At 39.7% G+C, this 20,256-nt stretch overlaps 2 protein-coding genes across 2 annotated transcripts in view; both read left to right on the top strand.

Moving 5' to 3' along the window:
• Positions 1 to 5,675, top strand: part of Pde11a (phosphodiesterase 11A) — a 376,507-nt gene extending 370,832 nt beyond the window's left edge. The window contains exon 20 of the mRNA XM_074071157.1: positions 196 to 5,675. Coding sequence (XP_073927258.1) covers positions 196 to 345 — 150 coding nt within the window. The 3' untranslated portion in view covers positions 346 to 5,675. The remainder of the gene's footprint in view (positions 1 to 195) is intronic.
• Positions 5,676 to 9,581: 3,906 nt separating this feature from the next.
• LOC109694594 (intraflagellar transport protein 70A2-like) lies at positions 9,582 to 12,531 on the top strand. The gene has a single exon (XM_020176625.2). The coding sequence runs from the start codon at positions 9,795 to 9,797 to the stop codon at positions 11,790 to 11,792; it is 1,998 nt and encodes a 665-aa protein (XP_020032214.2). The 5' UTR covers positions 9,582 to 9,794; the 3' UTR covers positions 11,793 to 12,531.
• Positions 12,532 to 20,256: the final 7,725 nt, after the last annotated feature.

Raw genomic sequence — 20,256 nt, 5'->3', positions numbered from 1 at the left:
CCCGTGTTAACTCTCTTAATACAACATAATGGTGGTAAATACATATTTACTTCTGGTAAAGAGCTTGCGTTTACCAAAATAATCATCATTTTCATTTCTTACAGCCATTTTCCATTCTTTTTATGAAGGTAAGGTAGAAAATCCTGTCAGTGGCATGGGTTCCTCTCTCCCCACCTGTTTCTTGTTTTGTTTCAGGCATTGGTGAAGGTCAATGTGAAATTAAAGCCAATGCTGGATTCAGTAGCTGCGAACCGAAGGAAATGGGAAGAGTTGCACCAGAAAAGACTGCTGGTCTCCACTGCCGCCCCTGCCAGCCTTCTTGTGTCCGGAGAGGACAGAAACTAAACCTCTGTTCTGCAAACGACCGCAGCCTGAAAGGCCAGCTTCAACCCACATCACCCTCTTGTTCTTTTTAGCTCAGACAGACCTAAAGATCTCAGGGGTGTGCTGGGGTGGGCTTGACTTGAGGTGAGGTCAGCAGGGAGAAGAGGACAGAAGGACAAAGGAGGAGGTGGGGCAGGGAGCCTGGGCCCCTAAAGTTTCCCTGATGAACCCACACAGGCTGAGACAAAGGCTCTGGGCAGAGGCCTGATCTGGACCCACAGACCTGAGGACAGCCAGCCCCTCTCATTTGGAAGTGTGGGAACACAGAACAGTGGGAACATCATTGGCACTGCTTCATTTTGTATATTGCTCTTTTGTGTTACAAGCCAAGCACTGTCAGCCTTTGCATCCCCCCGGAGGGTCCTTTTGTGCCAGGCTGTCTCAAGAATCCAGATTTGTATTCTGTAGAGGCATCTTATTTTTAAGCTACAGCTTCTTAATGATGGATCAAAGCTTTTAGAATCACCTATTTGAAAGATAAACTTACTATGCTTATAAATACCAACCAATCCCAATTTTCCCCCCAAAAGGACCATAGTAGGAATATAGCAAATGTGTTTGTCAAGATTTCTAACCATACATCCAGATCACAGCACCTTTTTTCAGAGTTTTAAACTTCAGCCTTCATTGTAGACCAAGGCTTTTTCCAAGAGGAATGAATGAATAGACTTTAAGCAAAAATGAAAGGAAGTCTATAGCCAGATGTACCAGAATGACATATGGACATCTAGGAACTACTTCTAACAGTCAGAGATCTTTCACAGGACCAGCAGAGCCACAAAGAGCACTAACCAGCTTGAGTTCTCCTAGTGATAAGTTTTAGTATAAAATTTAAGGTTACTACCAGTAGCCAACTTAAATCCAAATGCAGAGATAGTCAATTTTGCATTTTCCTTCAGAAATAATGCATGAAAAATTGAGGAATAACACTATGGGTAAAAAACACATATTCCAAAGAAAACCAGGTTTATAATGGACAAAACTGTATTAGATAGATACAGTGACTAGTAAGCTGCTTTGCTGCTCACTTCACACAAGAAATTGAAGATATGGTGTATCTTACCCAAAGAATGTGGGGCTAGAAGACAGACTTCTATCCCTAGATTTAGGACCACTGACTGGTTGACTCTGGACAAATTACTAAATTTCTCTGAACTTGGTTCCTCATTTGTCAAATGAGATTACTAGGAAATGATTTTTAAACATGCCTTAACTTTAGAATTCCTTGTTCAAATAAATCTTTCAAGGAATCCCTGAGACGTAAGACTTCTAAAATCTGAAGCCCTTTATTTGAAGCAGGTTTGGGGGATCCACAACCCCTACACATCTTCATCTCTTTGATTATATATATGGTATCCACAGAGGAACTCGGGATTTTGAAAATCCCTGGGCTAGATGAAAACTGAGATTCATTCCAGCTCTGAAAAATCAAAAACTTTTCTTCATTTTACTGATCAGTATCAGGTATTAACTTTACTACTCAAATCATGAAGGAAATGGGGACCAAGTTCCACAAGGGACATCATTTGCCTGGCACAGAGGAGATATTTGGGAAATGTTTGAAGAAGAAATGAGTAAACTTAAGGTACCAAAACAGAAGCGAGGTTGGGGCGAGACAATTGTAGAGAAGAAGAAGTAATATTTGTTATAGCAAGAAACAAAGTAAAAGGAAATTACAAACCTGGCAAGGTGAAAGGGAGGAAGAGAAGAAAAAATAGGAAGACCAATAAAGGAAAGATGGGGACTGAGGCAGATGGTTAAGAGAAATGTCAAAGGAAAGGTGAAAGACAATCCAAACAAAGAAAAACAGCACTTCCAGCCAAAAAGATGAAGGTGCAAAATCCTGTCATCAATAGAGCAGGAAAGAGAGACAATTGAGCAGGGAGGGGCTTGACAAAGGAGAGAAGGAAGGAGCGGGAGTCCTAAAAAATAATGTCCCCAGCTACCCTTTATAGCTGTCTGCAGGGAAGACTGGAGAAACTAGAGGAGAAAATGAGTGCAGGAAAAATTGCCTCTGCAGAGCAGGTAAGAGGAGGTCGTTCAGATTTATGGATTTTATTAAGCTAGTTTTCTGAATCACTCTTCTATAAAGGAAAATAGCTTCTGCAGGGCTGTCTCCCCTCCTTCAGGTGAGGAACAAAGGATGGGTGGAGTGAGGAACAGACCCTAGGCTGTAAGAGCATCACGTGTTGGCAGGACAGAAGCATTGCAGGTGTTTGTGGATATTGTGCCACATCACGTTTATAGCACAAACAGGAATTGAAAATCAGTCCATGTGAGGCCAGCGATGAGCCCACATCTGTTATCTTTCCCAACAATAAATAAATAAATATCCAAACAAACAGAGGCCAGTCCATCTACAGCAAAATGTGAAAGCATGTGCTTTAACTCGGACTGTTAGAGACTGCAGGCCCCACAAGCATTGTAGCTACCTTGACCGTTGATGCTACATATAGCTAAGGGAAACATAATTTATAGCATAAACCCTACGGCTTCCACTAAGGTTGAGTTTTCCTCTCATTTTCTTGCCTTTTTATTGGCTTCACTGCACGGTTGCCAATAGCAACATCCACTGGTAGCAAGGGGAGTTCAACACCATTGCAATCTGCCATACAGTGGGAGCCCTGACAATGTCAACTATCAATCAAGTAGCTGTTTGTAATTGCCTCCATCTATTTCTCCTGTCTCGAAGTATCTTTCCTATTGTGGGTCACGATTCAGAAACTGCTGACTAATGCCATGGATCTGTTCCTCCATGACCACAAATCGGTGGAAAAGAAGGTAGCCACCTTCCTGGTGCCAACAATTCTGGGGATTAGCGGTTGAACCCCTGAGAGTTCAAAGAATTTTTTAATCCCTTTATAAAATAATTTATAACTTCCCAAGAATGTGAGGTATGTGTAATTATCCCTAACTTCTGCTTTTCCAAAAGAAAAAGAGAAATGTTCCCCATCCTTGTTATTAATGTTTATTTCCTGTTGGAGGAAGGCATTTGAAATATGAGCCTCTTGTAAAACTTCAAGCTGACCAGATATTTGCTTCCTCAGGTCTCTTGGCAATAATGGTTGAAATGACATTATCCTACTTTTTCTACGAGGTGAATTTTTTTCAGACATGGTATTTATTCATATTAGTCATTAAGTAGCTAATACATGTACAGCCTACAATGTAGCCAGCAATTCTGGCAGGTAAGGATATCTTGTCATACTGTGATGGGTACCAATAAGGACACAGTAGACTGGGACTCCATCCTAGCGGACCACTGGCTGGACCTATTATCTTAGCACTCTATATATCTCACGCTTTCTACTTGTCAAATAAAAGCCCTAACTTGTATTTTGCTTCTACACCAAAGGACCAAGCTATGTTTTGCTTTCTAAAATTCTTCCAGATAATTTTTTTATTTATTCTTCTCATATAAAATAGGAACAAACCTAAAATGGTTATCTTCTCATTAAAGACAAAATTAAAAGTTATATATATGGAGTTAATATAAAACCAATATTACTCTAAATGTGTCTGATGAGTATTCTAATGATCGGACCTGGTAATCAATATTTTTTTAAAATATATACTCTTTTATACATAAAGAACAATTTTAGTTTATCTCCTATCATGGTATCCCATAAATTACAGTCATTAATTCTGAGTAAATTTATGAAGTCAGTCAAGAAAAACAAATATTACATGTGTATTTCTGGGTTTGTAAAATCTGAGATGCCTATGTGCTTCCAGGTATTTTCTATTTGCAAATATGTGGAGTTAAAAATAATTTTAAAATTTCTTTATTAATACAATAATGGTATTATACTAATGCTACTGGAATTCAATTGCCTTTTTCTGTGTATCAAACATTATCATACTTTGGCCCAGTAATCCCAGGTACTGGGGAGGTAGAGGCAGGAGAATTGCCAGTCCTGGCCAAGTTAAGCAGGAGACCCTATCTAAAAAATGAACTAAAAGAAAAAGGACTTAGGGCATGATGCAAGCTGTAGAGCAAGCATGAGGCTTTGGGTTCAGTTCCTAATACTGAAAGAAAAAGAAAATAATTATCATATTTTATCCACTTACATTAGGTCACTAAACAGTCTGCTCAATTTACTTTGTGGCACAATTATTTTAAAATCCATTTCTCCTGCTTACTCTTACGAATTTCAGAAGGAAAAAAAAAAAAGAGTATCATCCCCAATAGTAGCGTAAAACACTTTGCCTCAAATAGGACAGAAACCTAAACATATATGGAAAACATTTAAATGTAAAGAAAAATACTTTGGCTTGGAAAAATACAAAAAGGATTCATTAAAGCTACCAAAGAAAAACCTAATTTGGGACTAAAAACTCTGGCAATGCCATCTTGTGGAGTTTATCTGCTTCAGAATTCCAGTCTTTAACACTGCTATTTCACCATGTGCTGGAAAAAAAAACCCAAAAAAACAAAACTCCCCAAACTCAAGTGTGCCAGGAATTTAAAGGTTAAGTATAGCTTACAATGTCAAAATTCCATAAGCTTCCTAAGTGACACTAATAGAATAAAACAGAGATGACAGAAATAAAATAAGATGTATGTGGAGAATTTCATGTGACCATTTAGACTGAGAAATACCGAGTGTTGTGCTTATATTGTCTGCGTTGCTACCTTTTCCTCAGCTAGGAGTTTAGGGTTATACATCTTTTTAAATTTACTTTGAATGTTCCTGCATGTTTGCTACATCTCTCAGCAGTGCTAAGGATAGGTTGTTTATCTGTGCAGCATACCTACACCAATATCACTGAATGTATACACTGGGATAAAAATATGCTCATTTTGTTAAGTAAATGAAGTACTTGCTGTGAAAAATGTGTTCTTTCAGGCCATCATTTATCTGTATTCATTTTATGTGTATATAAGTGTGCATTTGAATCTTAATTTTTCTTCTGCTTTAGTCTAGATTTAGATTGAATCACATTTAGACAATTTTTTTTTAAAAAAACAACATACTGTGGAAATAGGTCAAATTTCGCTGAATCTCATTCCCTTGGGGAGGATATTGCTTTTGCCATTTTATTTTGATGTACAATAATCTAAAAAGGGTCCCCTACTGATTGCTTCCTAATTATTATTGTTTTATACAAAGGAAGGGAAATATGTCTTCAGTGAAGCTGTCTGAAGCTGTTGCCTTTGTGTAGACTTCCCAGGCTGATGATGCATTGTGAGAACACTACATTAAAGACTGCTTGGCCATTTCACAAGCTACTAATCCATGATTTTGAAACAGACTGCATTAAGAGACCTGAAAATCCTTGTTTTAAATAAAAATGCTTACTGTTTAACTAAACTCTGGAATAATCTTTTATTTCTCTTGAGACAGACTGAAGAAGGAAGCATGCAATTTAAATTTTGTCTGTTAGTTTAGCCCATTAACCTTGTCATGATCTAGGTGTTTGCCTGTGTGAGAGGGATACTGGAACAGGATTTTTTTAAATGACAAAAGGTTCTTTAAATTATTGAGGGTTTTCTGGACATAGGACAGTCTGCAGCCAAAAGCTGGGTTCCTGTGTCCGTTACACATTGCTCAAATTTGCATGGACAATTACACAGGGGGAACGCATCCAGCCAGGGCCGGCAGCCACAATGATGCTACAGAATTGCACAATGGCTCCGGTGTTTAAACTTTAAAATTCTAACACCATTGTGCCTGTTCTATTAGAACAAACTGCAGCAAATGATCCAAAGCCAATTCAAATGACTGGAGAGGAGGTACCCAGGGAGAGAGGGAAGAGGTGCACTGTGGCCCACTGCTGGCCAGTGTAAGCAATCACCAGTGCACCCTGTGGCAACCACCGGCTTCTTTGTGCTTTGCGGTCTGCGGCTTTAACGTGAGGTTGACAGTAAGAATCATTTAATTCATAGAATGGCTATAAGGATTAATAAGGGAGGTTAGGTGAAGCAGGCTGCAGGCCTACAGAAAGTACTCCATAATGCAGAGGATTAGGTAGCTCTTTGTTTGGAAGGCTGTTTGGTGGTTTTAAAATTCCAGTATCCATGATTTTGCCTTCTCTGCTAATCCCTTTTACAAGCCAAAATGCTAGTGTGATGTCCTTGATCAGTTAATTTAGACACCAGCACCAAAAACACCAAACATAAGCTAGTTGATCAAAAAAGCAAAGTATATTCAGGAAGGAAATTAAATTAAAATATTAATAAAGATGGAACTATCAGTGAACAATGGAGTGTTCCTAATGAGATTAAATGCCTCACCATACAAGTGTTGATTCTGAATACCACCTTCCCAAAGGTCTTAAAAGATTGAACAGATGATCCTAAAAGTCAGTCAACTACATTACCAATTTGGCAAATTTATTCTTTTCCTCCCTATTCATAGTGGGTCATGGGGATAAGGATACAATATAACAGCTCCCAAACTGGCCATCCTGAAGAAAATGTTCTGGAGTCAAAAGGAAAAAGAAATAACAACAGGAAAATGGGTTTGCAGAAGGACTTCCTTTATCAAGGAAGATGTTTGGTCACAGCTGTGACTGAAGTATTCATGAATCAAAAGTTTACCAACAGGAAGTGCTCACATTTGCAGATAAATAAGAAAACATACCTTGCAACTAGTTGTAAAAGAAAATACTAACTACATTATACATACAAATAGAATATAAGATTTGATCATCTCATATTTTGGCAGACAGAACATAAGCATGCTAAGAACCAAACATCATGCTTTTAAATCTGAATGGAACTCTTCTACATTGTAAACATGTCCCCCTTGTGCACTGAAATTCACCCTGTGTATCACACTTTTTTTTCAATCCCTTAATTCCTTTTACAAATCTCTCACTTTATTACAGCCATATTAGAAATGGTATGATAAACTTATTGATATAGTCTCCAGCTCATCAAGATTCTATCGCAAACAAAATGACCTTCATATTTTAAAATGTCTAGTTTCTTTCTTCCCATGATTTCTATCATTAATTAAAGGAATTCCTTTTACCTTCCCCCTCAAACAACAGCAACAACAAAAATTAATCTATTCCCCAACTGCATATCAGACTAAATAAAAGTCAGCTTATCACAACAGCAGTGAGGGTCATGCCAATTTCACAGTGTGATTGGCACACTCATTTCATTTTGAAAATGACCCTGCCCTCCATCTGTCTAAGCCGAATGTACTGCTTTGTTCAAGCCAGGCCTCAGAAACAGAATCACATGAAATAAGGAGGAAGACACAGAATGGCCTCCCTCCTGCCCACTTCAGCTGCCATGCTTATAGAGACGTCCCAAAACAAAGAGGAGATCCCCAACTGACTTCTTTAGGGATCAAAGAAATGGGTGAAAGCAAATAGTTTTTATTTTTCATGTATTTTAAGATGTCATTTGAAGGAGAATGTTTTCATGATGCAAATACAACTCTTCAAACAGAAAGACTAAAGTATGAATGGTAATTTTTTTGCTTCTGTGTTCTGTCATCTTAATAGCATCTTACACAACAGTTCATACATAAGGACTTTAAAATACTAAGCCTATATTTCCAAGGAACAAGTCAGGCAGGAAGCCAGTTATAAAGGAGAAAACACATCCCCACTCCTTATTATTGAGTAGCACTAGTCAGATTATGCCACCAAGGTATCCCCCTGGATTTAAAGCCCCAAAAGGGTGGGTGTACTCAGAGATCAGACTGAAAGAATCCTCAGAGTAGGGGTACAGTAGTATTGCTCAGCTGCTTTCTTTGGGGACCTTGGTGAGCCAAAGCCCCACTCAACCCTTCTGAAAATGGGTGCAGTTTGTCTCTCTCTTGATATTGATGCATTGGAATGCTTCTTGTATGGTCCCACCCAGGAAAAAAACTGTGCCCGATTCTCAGCAAGAGGTAAGACTGAATTAAGTACATAAAGCCAGTTATTTTGTAATATGAGTTATTGCATATCTATTTTAGTCTCCTCTTTGCAATAGTAGGTGACTAGGAGGTGCACAGCCCTCACTACTTACTCCTAATGTCTGCTTGAGGCTGCAATTGAGGCATGAAAGTTCAAAGTCTACTGCGCAGACCAAGTTAGCTGGTTGTTTTAACAGAGGGAAAAATCTCACTAATCTTCCCTTATGCACACTTGGCACCAAAACTAGGGCCTTACAAGGCACTGGAGATACATAGTCTGGATTATTTACCACTCATTATTTCCTATGGAACCTATCATGGATCAGATTCTACCAACTTAAGTGTGGTCTTGAGCAAATTACATAAATTTTTAAACCTTTCTAGCCCACAGGATTTTCATTAGTAATATGCATATGTCAGGGTGATTGTTAAAATTTAAAATAATTTATGAAAGTGAGCTGTAATAGAGTGTCATAAATTATGGTTGATGTTGCCTCTGAAATTTATATAAACAAAAGACTTATAGGGAAGAATAATATGAGTAGACAATAAACGATTTGCATTGACGTAGTCAATTATATAGCAAAAATATTTGGACCATATTTTTCTTAGGTGTTACACAGAATAATGGGGCTCACAGAAGGCACTGGATTCTTATTGGCAGAAAAAATAACGGACCAGAGTAGTAGATACAGCCAAGTTTACCCACATTTGGTAATATTTCTTGTTTATGAAAAAGGGGGATGAGAGATGGTTAGATCTAAAATTCATCATCTTCCAGTACCAGTTAAGATTCACAGTACTTTTTTTCTCTAGACAACCTCTAGAAATGGCCAAAATTAAGGATTCCTGTTTGCTGCACTGTTCTGTTGAGATCTACCCTCAAGTGAGCACAAAAAGATAATTCTAGGGAAATACCAAGGAAATAAACTGCTTCTTCCATCCTATTCCTGTCTTAAAACATTGCAGAACACTGCCATTAGTATAAAACATAGGATGCGCAAGCTTCAAAAATTTCAAGGGTAACCGGATCTGAATCTTTCTCCATCACTCCATAGATTCAGGAGTCACATCAAACACAGGAAATAAGCCTCAGTTTTAACGAGGAGACATGTCTTAGGCATGGAGTGAATGCTCTGTGATATCCTCCTATTTGAAAAGCCAAAACAAATACACACACACATACACACACACACACACAAAAGAATGGCAGCTAGCATCTCATCCACCCAACTATCTGTGGCAGGGACTACGCCTCCCAGCATGCAGCCCGTCCAAGTCCCATGTGGGCGGGCGGTGCTACCGGAACTATGAATGCCGGGACGTGGAGTTCCCGCGCCTGAACCACTTGGAGAAGTTTCCGATTCCCCTCTGCCTCTGCACAGTCCGAAGTCTTCTAACACCAAGTAAGAATTTGAGCGACTCAGGCAGGTGATCCCTTTTCATTCCTAATGGGCTATTTAATATAGAAAACGACCTGTAGACACACTTCCGTTTCCGGTTGTCTTGTTGCCTTGGAAACGAGCACGCACCACAACCTCTGCGGTTATGGCGCCACAGAGCGGCTCGCAGATTCCCGACGGAGAGGTCACGGCGGTGGTGTACCGGCTCATCCGCGACGCCCGCTACGCCGACGCGGTGCAGCTGCTGGGCGCAGAGCTGCAGCACAGCCCGAGGAGCCGCGCCGGCCTGTCGCTGCTCGGCTACTGCTACTACCGCCTGCAGGAGTTCGCGCTGGCCGCCGAGTGCTACGAACAGCTGGGCCAGCTGCACCCCGAGCTCGAGCAGTACCGCCTGTACCAGGCCCAGGCGCTCTACAAGGCCTGCCTCTATCCAGAGGCCACGCGGGTCGCCTTCCTCCTCCTGGACAACCCCGCCTACCACAACCGGGTCCTCCGCCTGCAGGCAGCCATCAAGTACAGTGAGGGCGATCTGCCAGGGGCCAGGAGCCTGGTGGAGCAGCTGCTGAGTGGGGAAGCAGAAGAAGAAGGTGGGGGCGAGAATGACCCCGATGGTCAGGTCAACCTGGGGTGTTTGCTCTACAAGGAGGGACACTATGAGGCTGCGGGTTCCAAGTTTTTTGCGGCCCTGCAGGCCTCGGGCTACCAGCCTGATGTGTCCTACAACCTGGCTTTGGCCTGTTACAGCAATAGGCACTATGCTCCTGCTTTGAAACATATCGCCAACATTATTGAACGTGGCATCCGCCAGCACCCAGAGCTAGGTGTGGGCATGACCACGGAGGGCATTGATGTCCACAGTGTGGGCAACACCTCGGTCCTCCACCAGACTGCTCTGGTGGAAGCTTTCAACCTGAAGGCAGCCATAGAATACCAGCTGAGAAACTTTGAGGCTGCTCAGGAAGCTCTCACTGACATGCCCCCTAGGGCAGAGGAAGAGTTGGACCCGGTGACCCTGCATAACCAGGCACTGATGAACATGGATGCCAGGCCCACAGAGGGCTTTGAAAAGCTCCAGTTCTTGCTCCAGCAGAACCCCTTTCCCCCAGAGACCTTTGGCAACCTCTTGTTGCTCTACTGTAAGTATGAGTATTTTGACCTGGCTGCTGATGTCCTGGCAGAAAATGCCCATTTGACTTATAAGTTCCTCACACCCTATCTCTATGACTTCTTGGATGCAATGATCACTTGCCAGACAGCTCCTGAAGAGGCTTTCATTAAGTTTGATGGGCTAGCAGGGATGCTGACTGAACAGCTCCGGAAACTCACCAAACAAGTACAGGAAGCAAGACACAACAGAGATGATGAAGCTGTCAAAAAGTCAGTGAATGAATATGATGATGCCCTTGAGAAGTACATTCCTGTGTTGATGGCCCAGGCAAAAATCTACTGGAACCTTGAAAATTACCCAGTGGTGGAGAAGATCTTCCGCAAATCTGTGGAATTCTGTAATGACCACGATGTGTGGAAGTTGAATGTGGCGCATGTTCTTTTCATGCAGGAAAACAAATACAAAGAAGCCATTGGCTTCTATGAGCCCATAGTGAAGAAGCATTATGATAACATCCTGAACGTCAGTGCTATTGTGTTAGCCAACCTCTGTGTTTCCTACATCATGACAAGTCAAAATGAAGAAGCTGAGGAATTGATGAGGAAGATTGAAAAGGAGGAAGAGCAGCTCTCATATGATGACCCAGATAAGAAAATCTACCATCTCTGCATTGTGAATTTGGTGATAGGAACACTTTATTGTGCCAAAGGAAATTACGACTTTGGTATTTCTCGGGTTATCAAAAGCTTGGAACCTTATAATAAAAAGCTAGGAACTGATACCTGGTATTATGCCAAAAGATGCTTCTTGTCCCTATTAGAAAACATGTCAAAACACATGATAGTGCTTCGTGACAATGTTATTCAAGAATGTGTTCAATTTCTAGAACACTGTGAACTTTATGGCAAAAATATACCTGCTGTTATAGAGCAACCCCTAGAAGAAGAAAGAATTCATATTGGAAAAAATACAGTCACGTATGAGTCCAGACTGTTAAAAGCTTTGATTTGTGAGATTAGAGGATGGAATATGTAGTAATGTCTGATAGTGACTTATGTCATAAAGGCTTATCTTTACTTGGCATTGTGTTGTCTCAGGCTTTAGCATCATCACACTTTTTATATAGTGAACTTTGTACACTTTAAAATGTATTTAAAATAATTAGATGTGGCTTTTCTTTTGATCACCTTCACAAATTGAAATGTAATAAAAAGAATGACTTGTAGAAGGATTTATAAAAAAATTCAAAACTAAATAGGAAGATATGTTTATAGTGTTTATAATTCTTCTACTCTCTCTCCCTTGTTTGTTTTTGTGCAGTGCAAATCTTGCATGACAACATTACAGCTTCCAAGGACTACGCACTCTGTGTATAGAACTGGGCTTAAATATTCCTTTTAAGGATTGTGTGTTCTACTTCATCAACTTACCTTCTTGATTATATTAATGTGTAGTTCACAGGTTTTGCATAATTGCGGATGTTTCAAATGGGTTTTCCACTAGGAATTTAATTCTTTGTCAAAAATTCATGTTGTTAGTGTTTGGTTTTTTTTTCATAAAATATATGAGTCAGTGGGAAATTTTGTGCCCACATAATTTATGGTGCTATGGTATGGAGTTACTAAACAATTGACAAGCAAATATGTCTGATTTTCTTTTACTGTAATTTTAGTAAGCTAAAAATGTGAACATAACAAGATGTGATCTTACTTAAGAATTGACCTTTAGCAGTGATTAATAATAGAGGTAGGCTTAGAAGTCAGTTCTTAATTCTTATCCTTGTGCTGCAAATAAGAAACATTAGTGATGGGACTGTCTTACAGTTTCTCGAAAAAAATATCCTATACTAGTCCTATGATATCATCAAATTCCTCTTCTACTCATACCACACATAAAATGTTCTATCAGTATTCTAAAACCTTACCTACTACCATTTTGTAGTTCATTTTACCAGTTTCATATCCACAACATTTGCAATAGTTTTGTGTTGTTTTTTTGTTCCTCAATGGAAATTCTACTCATTCTCTTCAGGAATTTGATTGCTACATGTTATAAGAGCTTTAGTATTTGCTTTCCCAGTCCCTTATGCCCTTTGTTCTTGTATAATTGTCAATCCCAGTCTACCTGGCTTAATCAAGATCAATTAGTTTAGTTTGTGCTTATCCTGGAAGGTCTTCATTTCTCTGTTGATTTTAAAGGGTAACTTTGCTGGTTATAGTGATCTTTCCTGGTAGTTGTTTACTCCCAGAACTTGAAATATATCATTCTATGCTTTCTTGGCTTTTAGGGTTTCTACTTAGAAGTCTGATGTAATTCTGATGAGTTTTCCTTTGTATTTTGTATTTTTTTTTCTTGAATTTTTCAATATTCTTTGTTCTGTAGTTTTGGTATTTTAACTATGCTGTGTCATGGAGAGGTTCTTTTCTGGTCATGTCTATTTGGGGTTCTAAGTGCCTCCTGAACTTGAGTGTTTTTGGGAAATTTTCTACTGTACTTTCATTGAATATGTTTTCTATGCCTTTAGTGTGTATTTCAGCTCCTGCCTCCACCCCATGAATTCTTAGGTTTAGATCCTGTCCCAGAGTTCTTAAAAGGTGTTGTCATGCCTTTTTATTTTCCTTTTCTTTATTACTATCTGAATGTAATATTTATTTGACCTTGTCTCCAATCCCTGTTATTTTTTCTTCTGCTTGACCTAGTTTATAATCTATTGGCAGTGCTTTCCATTGTGCTTTTTATTTGATTTCTTGAATTTTTCACTTCCAACATTTTAATTTTTTCTCAGAATCTCAATTTTCTTGTTGAATTTTTCATCCATGTTGCTGACTTTCTCATTCAGATCTTCAATTGACTTTCTTACTTTATTCATTTGTTTGACTCCTCTTTGAAGTAATTGATCATTTTTAAAAATTAGACTTTTGAATTCTTTTTTCAGCATTTCAACCATTTCAGTATCTTTGGATTTGGTTATTGAGGAATTATGAGATTTTAGATTGCCTTACTTTTTCATATTTCTTAATTTTCTACATTGCAATTTGTACATCTGTTGATATAGGTATTGCTTTCAGGTTTGTTGTTTTTAGTGAGGGTCTTTTTCTTTTGGAGTTACAATGCCAACAACTACTCAAACGAGAGAGAATAGACAACAATAACAAAAGCAACATTTCAAAAGCAAATCAGATTTTTAAATATAATAAAAACCAATTGGGTTTGGTGTGGGAAATTCCTAAGTACTAGCTGATTTCCAGTCAGCATACTTTACTGACTGGACAAGGCACTGGGCTCTGATTGATTCCATAGATCCTGTCTTCATAATCCTCTGTCATATCATCCCAATTTGTATTCACACAGAGCTGGTCTCTCTCCTCTTACCCAAATTTGGGCTGCACCTCCATTGATGTTTACTGTCAGCTTCCCTCTTTGGTGCAGCTTGTACTTCCCACCCAAGTAGATCTTTAGATCTTGGGTCTGAGTCGAAATAACATCTAGTTTCCTGAGTCCACTCTGATTTTCAGGGTGGTACTTCACTTACCTGGGAGAGAGGGGAGGGTTTTGGTGTTTGGAGATATAAAAAGGCAGAGTCTTCTGCTTTCACCAGCTGGAAGGTTTGACAGTAATACTTCTCCCAAAGTGAATCCCCTCTATGGCACGAGTGAGCAAGCTAGGAAGTACAGGGAGGCCCATCAGTCATTAGAGATGATCAAAAGTGTTAAGATGAGTCATATGATATTGCTGGCTTTTTTAGCTTGAAACTTTCAAAACCAAAAAATGGTGGAGTAGAAGCTTCTTCCATATGACTTCATTAATTGGAAGAGTTAGGGTAACAAAGGATTAACTGTATTCTAAAGAAAGAAAAGAATAGCATAATAAATCATAAAAGTGGTGACAAGACAGCTGAAAATGGCTATGCTTAGAAGAGGAGGAAGCAGCCTGCAACAACAATCTCCCCACTTTCCAGGGTGGGTGAGGAGAATAAGCCAAAGTCATAACCACAAAGTAAGCCAGGTAGCCCTGGCAAAAACAGACTGAAAGTCCTAGCTGCAGGATAAGCAACAGTTCTCAATAGCCTTAAATCCACTGCAGAGATTTTGTCTGATAGTGACTCATCCTGTGTGGCATGTGAGCAACAGAGAAGAAATCATTTTATTGCTCCCCATATCTCAGAACCCTGTATCTGGGCAACATCTTGGGAAGGGGGTGCTTTTGTTTGAGACTGAGCTACTCTGGGGACCTGAAAACAAGGAACTATCACAGCTTAGGGAGCCTGGAGACACCCTGCCACAGTGTCTGATTGGGAACCAGCCATAAGAGGTGGTTGTGTAGAAGAGTAGTGTCTGATGTGGACCTGCTGAAAAGTTGAAGCAGAAGGAGTATAGACAGTGAAGGGCATAGTGGCTAGTGGCCCCACCCTTTGTAGCAAGGAGCAAACTCCATTACCTGAGGATCCCTGAGAAGACAGATCTCCAAGCCCATAGCTGGTGAACTGTTGGGCCTCCAGGGGCTGCCTCCCAGCTGTATATGGTTTGCTGCCTGATGTGACTAAGAGCTCTGAGCCAAGAACCATGGATAACTCCATTTCCCTAGCCTCCTCCCTCCCACAGAGTTGTTCAATCCTGGGCAGGGAGTGAAAGCACTGAGACTGGCAGAGATAGTGCCAGGATTCCTCAATTTCCTCCATTCCAGTGCAGAATTCAGTGTTCTGTTTGGGCACTGTTGGAGAGCGGGAAGGTCCTCCCACTCTTCAACACATTCAGGAGGTATAACTCAGCTTAGATGCTTGCTTCCTCTGGGGTTATAAGCTGAAGGACCTGTGGAAAAAGTGAGAATCTGCCCAGTACACAGGCTACAAAGCTAACTGGGGCCATCAGTGACTCCCTATACACAAAGAAGGAAATTTCTAAAGTAGATGCAGCTCTAAAGTAGAAAACAGACCCATGAACAGCCTGGCCCTCAGCCTGCATACAGAACCACCCTGAACAATATGAACTACAAGAGACTCCAGCTAGTTTCTTCTCCCTGAGAGGTACTGAGAATCTGGCACATTGACCTGAACACATGGGCAAATATTTGGCTACTTAGCCATACCCCCAGTCCAATGTTGGGAAACTGCACCCCAACCCTGCCACTACACAGTCTTGCCTGAACATTGGAACTAGTTCAACGGAAACAATACAGGTGATTAAACACTCCAATGAATGACTTGGCCTGAGATATGCAAATCCCAATGCAGAAATTCAAGAAATATGAACAAACAAGGTAACATGACTCCTCCAAAAGTCAACAATTCTGCAATGCTGGACTCTAATGATAGTGAAATGGATTAAATCTCAGACAAAAACCTCAAAAGAATGATTACAAAGAATGACCAACGAAATTAAGGAGGACATGAATAAATACATGAAAGAATTCAAGGAGAATATAAATAAATGCCTGAATGAAGACAATGCAGTATATGAGAGAATAATTCAATAAAGATATAGAAATCCTTAAAAAATGAAATTCTGGAAATGAAAAGCTCAATAAGTCAAAAAAAAAAAAAAAAACCCTCAGGTGAAAGCCTCACAAATTGGTCAACTAAAAGACAATATTAGGACTTGAACACAAGGTAGTTAAATCAGAACTTTCAAGCAATAATAGAGAAAAAAATAAGAAAATGCAGACAGAATAAAAAGACCTGGGGGACACCATTAAAAGGGCAACCTATGAGTCATTGGCATAGAAGAAAGAGACATATAAACTAAAAAAAATAGAAAACATATTCAACAAAACAATTTCAGATAGGTTCCCAGATCTTTGGAAAGAAATGTTTATATTGGTACAGGATGCTTTTAGAACACCAGAATAGCAGCAAATTTCTCAACAGAAACTCTAAAAGTCAGTAGGGCATGGAATGATGAATAGAACTCTAATAGCTCAGCAATTAAGAGAAAGGATTGACAAATGGGACTGCATGAAACTAAAAAGCTTCTGCACAGCAAAGGAAATAGTCACCAGACTGAACAGACAACATAAAAAATAGGAGAAAATCTTTGCCAGCTATATGTTTGATAAGAGGTTAATAACCAGAATATACAGGGAGCTCAAAAAACTAACCTCTCAAAGAATCAATAATCCACTGAACAATTGGGCAAATGAACTGAACAGACAAGTCTCAAAAGAAGGACAAATGGCCAATAAACATATGAAGAAATGTTCAATATCCTTGGCCATAAAGGAAATGCAAATCAAAATAACATTGACATACCCCCCATCCCTGTCAAAATGGCTATCATCAATAAACACATACAACAACAAATGCTAGCAAGGATGTAGGGAAAAAGGAACACTTCTACACTGTTGGTGAGAATGTAAATTAGTGCAACTGCTATGGAAAGCAGTATGCAAAACCTTCAAAAAAACTAAAAATAGAACTACCATATGATCCAGCAATACCACTCCTGTGCATCATCCAAAGGAATGTGCTGACTTCACATTGAATGGAGAAACCAGGAGGGCCCCCAGGCTGCCGCCAGTCACCTGCGCCCAGATGGCTTGGGAGACGTGGACCACAAGTTGAGCTAAGTGGTATGCAGTACTTCCGCAGACATTCCTGGGCCAGATCAGCATAGCCCCCTGGACAGACCAATTCCCACCCGGGAAAAAAGAGAAACTGACTAATAAGCAATAAGAACAATAAAGACACATAGCAAAGAGGGTGGGGCGCCCTGAGTGCCGAAGGGGGGGAGGGGGAGGGGAGGAGTGGGGGAGGAAGGAGGGGAATCCCTCCCGGAACTGTAAACAAACAAGCAAGGCCTGGCAGGAGAGGGCAGGAGTGGGGGTGTGCGCCCAGCAACCAGGAGTGGGAAAGCTTGTGAGAGTGGCAGAGGGAGGAAAACTCCACAGGAGAGGGGGGAAGACCCACCTCCCAAGTGAGCTATAAACAAACACGCCAGCCAGCAGGAGCAGCAGCACACGCCCAGCAATCAGGAGTGGGAAAGCTTGTAAAAGTGGCGATGGGAGGAAGACTCCAAAGGAGAGGGGGGAAGACCCACTTCCCAGGTGAACTGTAAATAAACATGCAGGCCTGAGAAGGCGGGTGCAGTGTCACCTCCCCTAGTGTGCTTGGAAAGGGGAAAGCTTGTAGCAGTGGCATCATGCACAGAACTCTCAGTAAACAAAGCCTGCTGGGCCAGGTGAGTGCTAAGCTCACCCCAGTGATCTGCATAAATAATGCCGCCAGCAACAGAAGGCTGACAGCAGCAGGCAGGCAAGCCACAGCTGCAGATAGCCATTCACAGACCTGTCTCCGGACTCTTTTTTTTTCTCTTTCCCTACATTTGATGAGAAAACAACTGAACTACACCAGCATGCTGAAAAGCTTACTGAAACAGTATTGCATTTGAACTTGGGACACTTTGTGGGTTTTTTTTTTTTTTCTTATGTTACCCCTTTGATGAGACAACTATAGAACAACATCTGAGGCACCATCTCCAGGATTGGAGGCTGAGGGACAAACACAAAAATTATTAAGACTGAAACTTCATTGCATTTGAACTTGGAGGTTTTTTTTTTTAATTTTATTTATTTATTATTTTTTTATTTTATATATTTTATTTTATTTATTTATATATACATTTTTTTCTTTCATTTACTTTTTTATTTTATCTTTATTCTTTTTATTTTTTATTTTCAATCCTCTGTCTCTCTAATGCCTTTTCAGCTTACTGTTGATTAGTACACTGTCTCTCCCTGTTTATATCTTTGAAACGTTTCTTGTCTGTTTGTTTTGTTTTTTGGGTTTTTTTTCTACTTGATTATTTGTTTTTCTCTTTTCCTTTAACTTCTTTGCTTTCCATACCCTCTCACCTTTCCATTCTAAATATCACTAGTGCTATTATTACAGCCAGAAAATACTTAATTGCACACAGTACAGGGACAATAACAACACCAAGAGCAATGACGGGAAGACAGAAAAAACAGGGAAACCTGTTTCCCCACAGCAAAAAATTAATACAGGAACCAGAGGGAAATGAAGAAAACATATACTCAGATCCAGACTCCAACAAAATGAAGATAAACTATGCCAAAGAACCCAATGAAGCCCACAAGAATAATTTAAAAGAAGACATATTACAGGTACTCAATGAGAATTTTATAGAGATGATACTGGATATGGTCAATCAAAATGTACAGGAGACACTCAAGAAATTCCAAGACAACAAAAATAGAGAATTTAAAAAGCAAAAGAAGAAATAAAGGAAACCATAGAAGCACTGTATAAACACCAAAGTGAAACAGAGAACACAATTAATAAAGAGATAAATGAACTCAGGAAAAAAATAGACATTAAAGAGGAAATGACCCAGGATATGGAAAAACCTCAGAAAAAAGAATGAAACAGAATTGCAAAACAAAATGGAAGGCCAATCCAGCAGAATAGAACAAACAGAAGACAGAATCTCAGAACTCGAAGATGAAATGGTAATTAAAGGAAAAACTGAAGAACTATTAATTAAACAACTCAAGACCTGTGAAAAGAAATTGCAAGAACTAACCAACTCCATCAAAAGACCAAACTTGAGAATCATGGGCATTGAAGAAGGAGAATAGGTGCAAGCAAAGGGAATGCATAATATATTCAACAAAATAATAACAGAAAATTTCCCAAATCTAGAGAAAGATAGTCCCATACAGATGCAAGAGGCCTCCAGGACACCAAACAGACCAGATCAAAATAGAACTACCCCACGACATATCATCACGAAAACAACAAGTTCAGAAACTAGGGAAAGAATATTGAAGGCTGTAAGAGAGAAAAAACAAATAACATACAAAGGTAAACCCATCAAAATCACAGCAGACTTCTCAACACAAACATTAAAAGCAAGAAGAGCATGTGGTGAGATCTTCTGGGTACTGAATGAAAATAACTTCAACCCCAGGATACTCTACCCAGCAAAACTATCATTCAAAATAGATGGAGCAATAAAAGTCTTCTATGATAAGCAGAAACTAAAACAATATGTGACCACAAAGCCACCATTACAAAAGATTCTGCAAGGGATTCTGCACACAGAAAGTGAAACCCAACATAACCATGAAAGGGCAGGCAGCACCAAACTACAAGAAAAGAAAAAGGAAGAAAGTAGAGAGTAACCTCAACTTAGGTACACACAATCAAACCTTCAAACAACTAAGACAACTAAATGACAGGAATCAACACATACCTATCAGTACTAACACTTAATGTTAACGGACATAATTCACCCATCAAAAGGCACTGTTTGACAAAATGGATTAAAAAGGAAGATCCAACAATTTGTTGCTTACAGGAAACCCATCTCACTGACAGAAATAAACATAGGCTTAGAATGAAAGGCTGGAAGAAGATTTACCAAGCCAATGGACCCCAAAAACAGGCAGGAGTAGCAATACTTATCTCTGACAAAGTAGACTTCAAACCTACATTGATCAAATGAGATAAAGAAGGACATTCCATACTAATAAAAGGGGAAATAGA

The sequence above is a fragment of the Castor canadensis genome, chromosome 4, assembly GCF_047511655.1.
Source record: "Castor canadensis chromosome 4, mCasCan1.hap1v2, whole genome shotgun sequence".
Taxonomy (NCBI): domain Eukaryota; kingdom Metazoa; phylum Chordata; class Mammalia; order Rodentia; family Castoridae; genus Castor; species Castor canadensis.
Note: the sequence above shows the minus strand (reverse complement) of the source record. Positions and strands in the feature narration are given on the sequence as shown.

Coding starts and splice junctions, on each gene's coding strand:
- LOC109694594 (XM_020176625.2), top strand. CDS start 9,795: ATGGCGCCACAGAGCGGCTCGCAGATTCCCGACGGAGAGGTCACGGCG.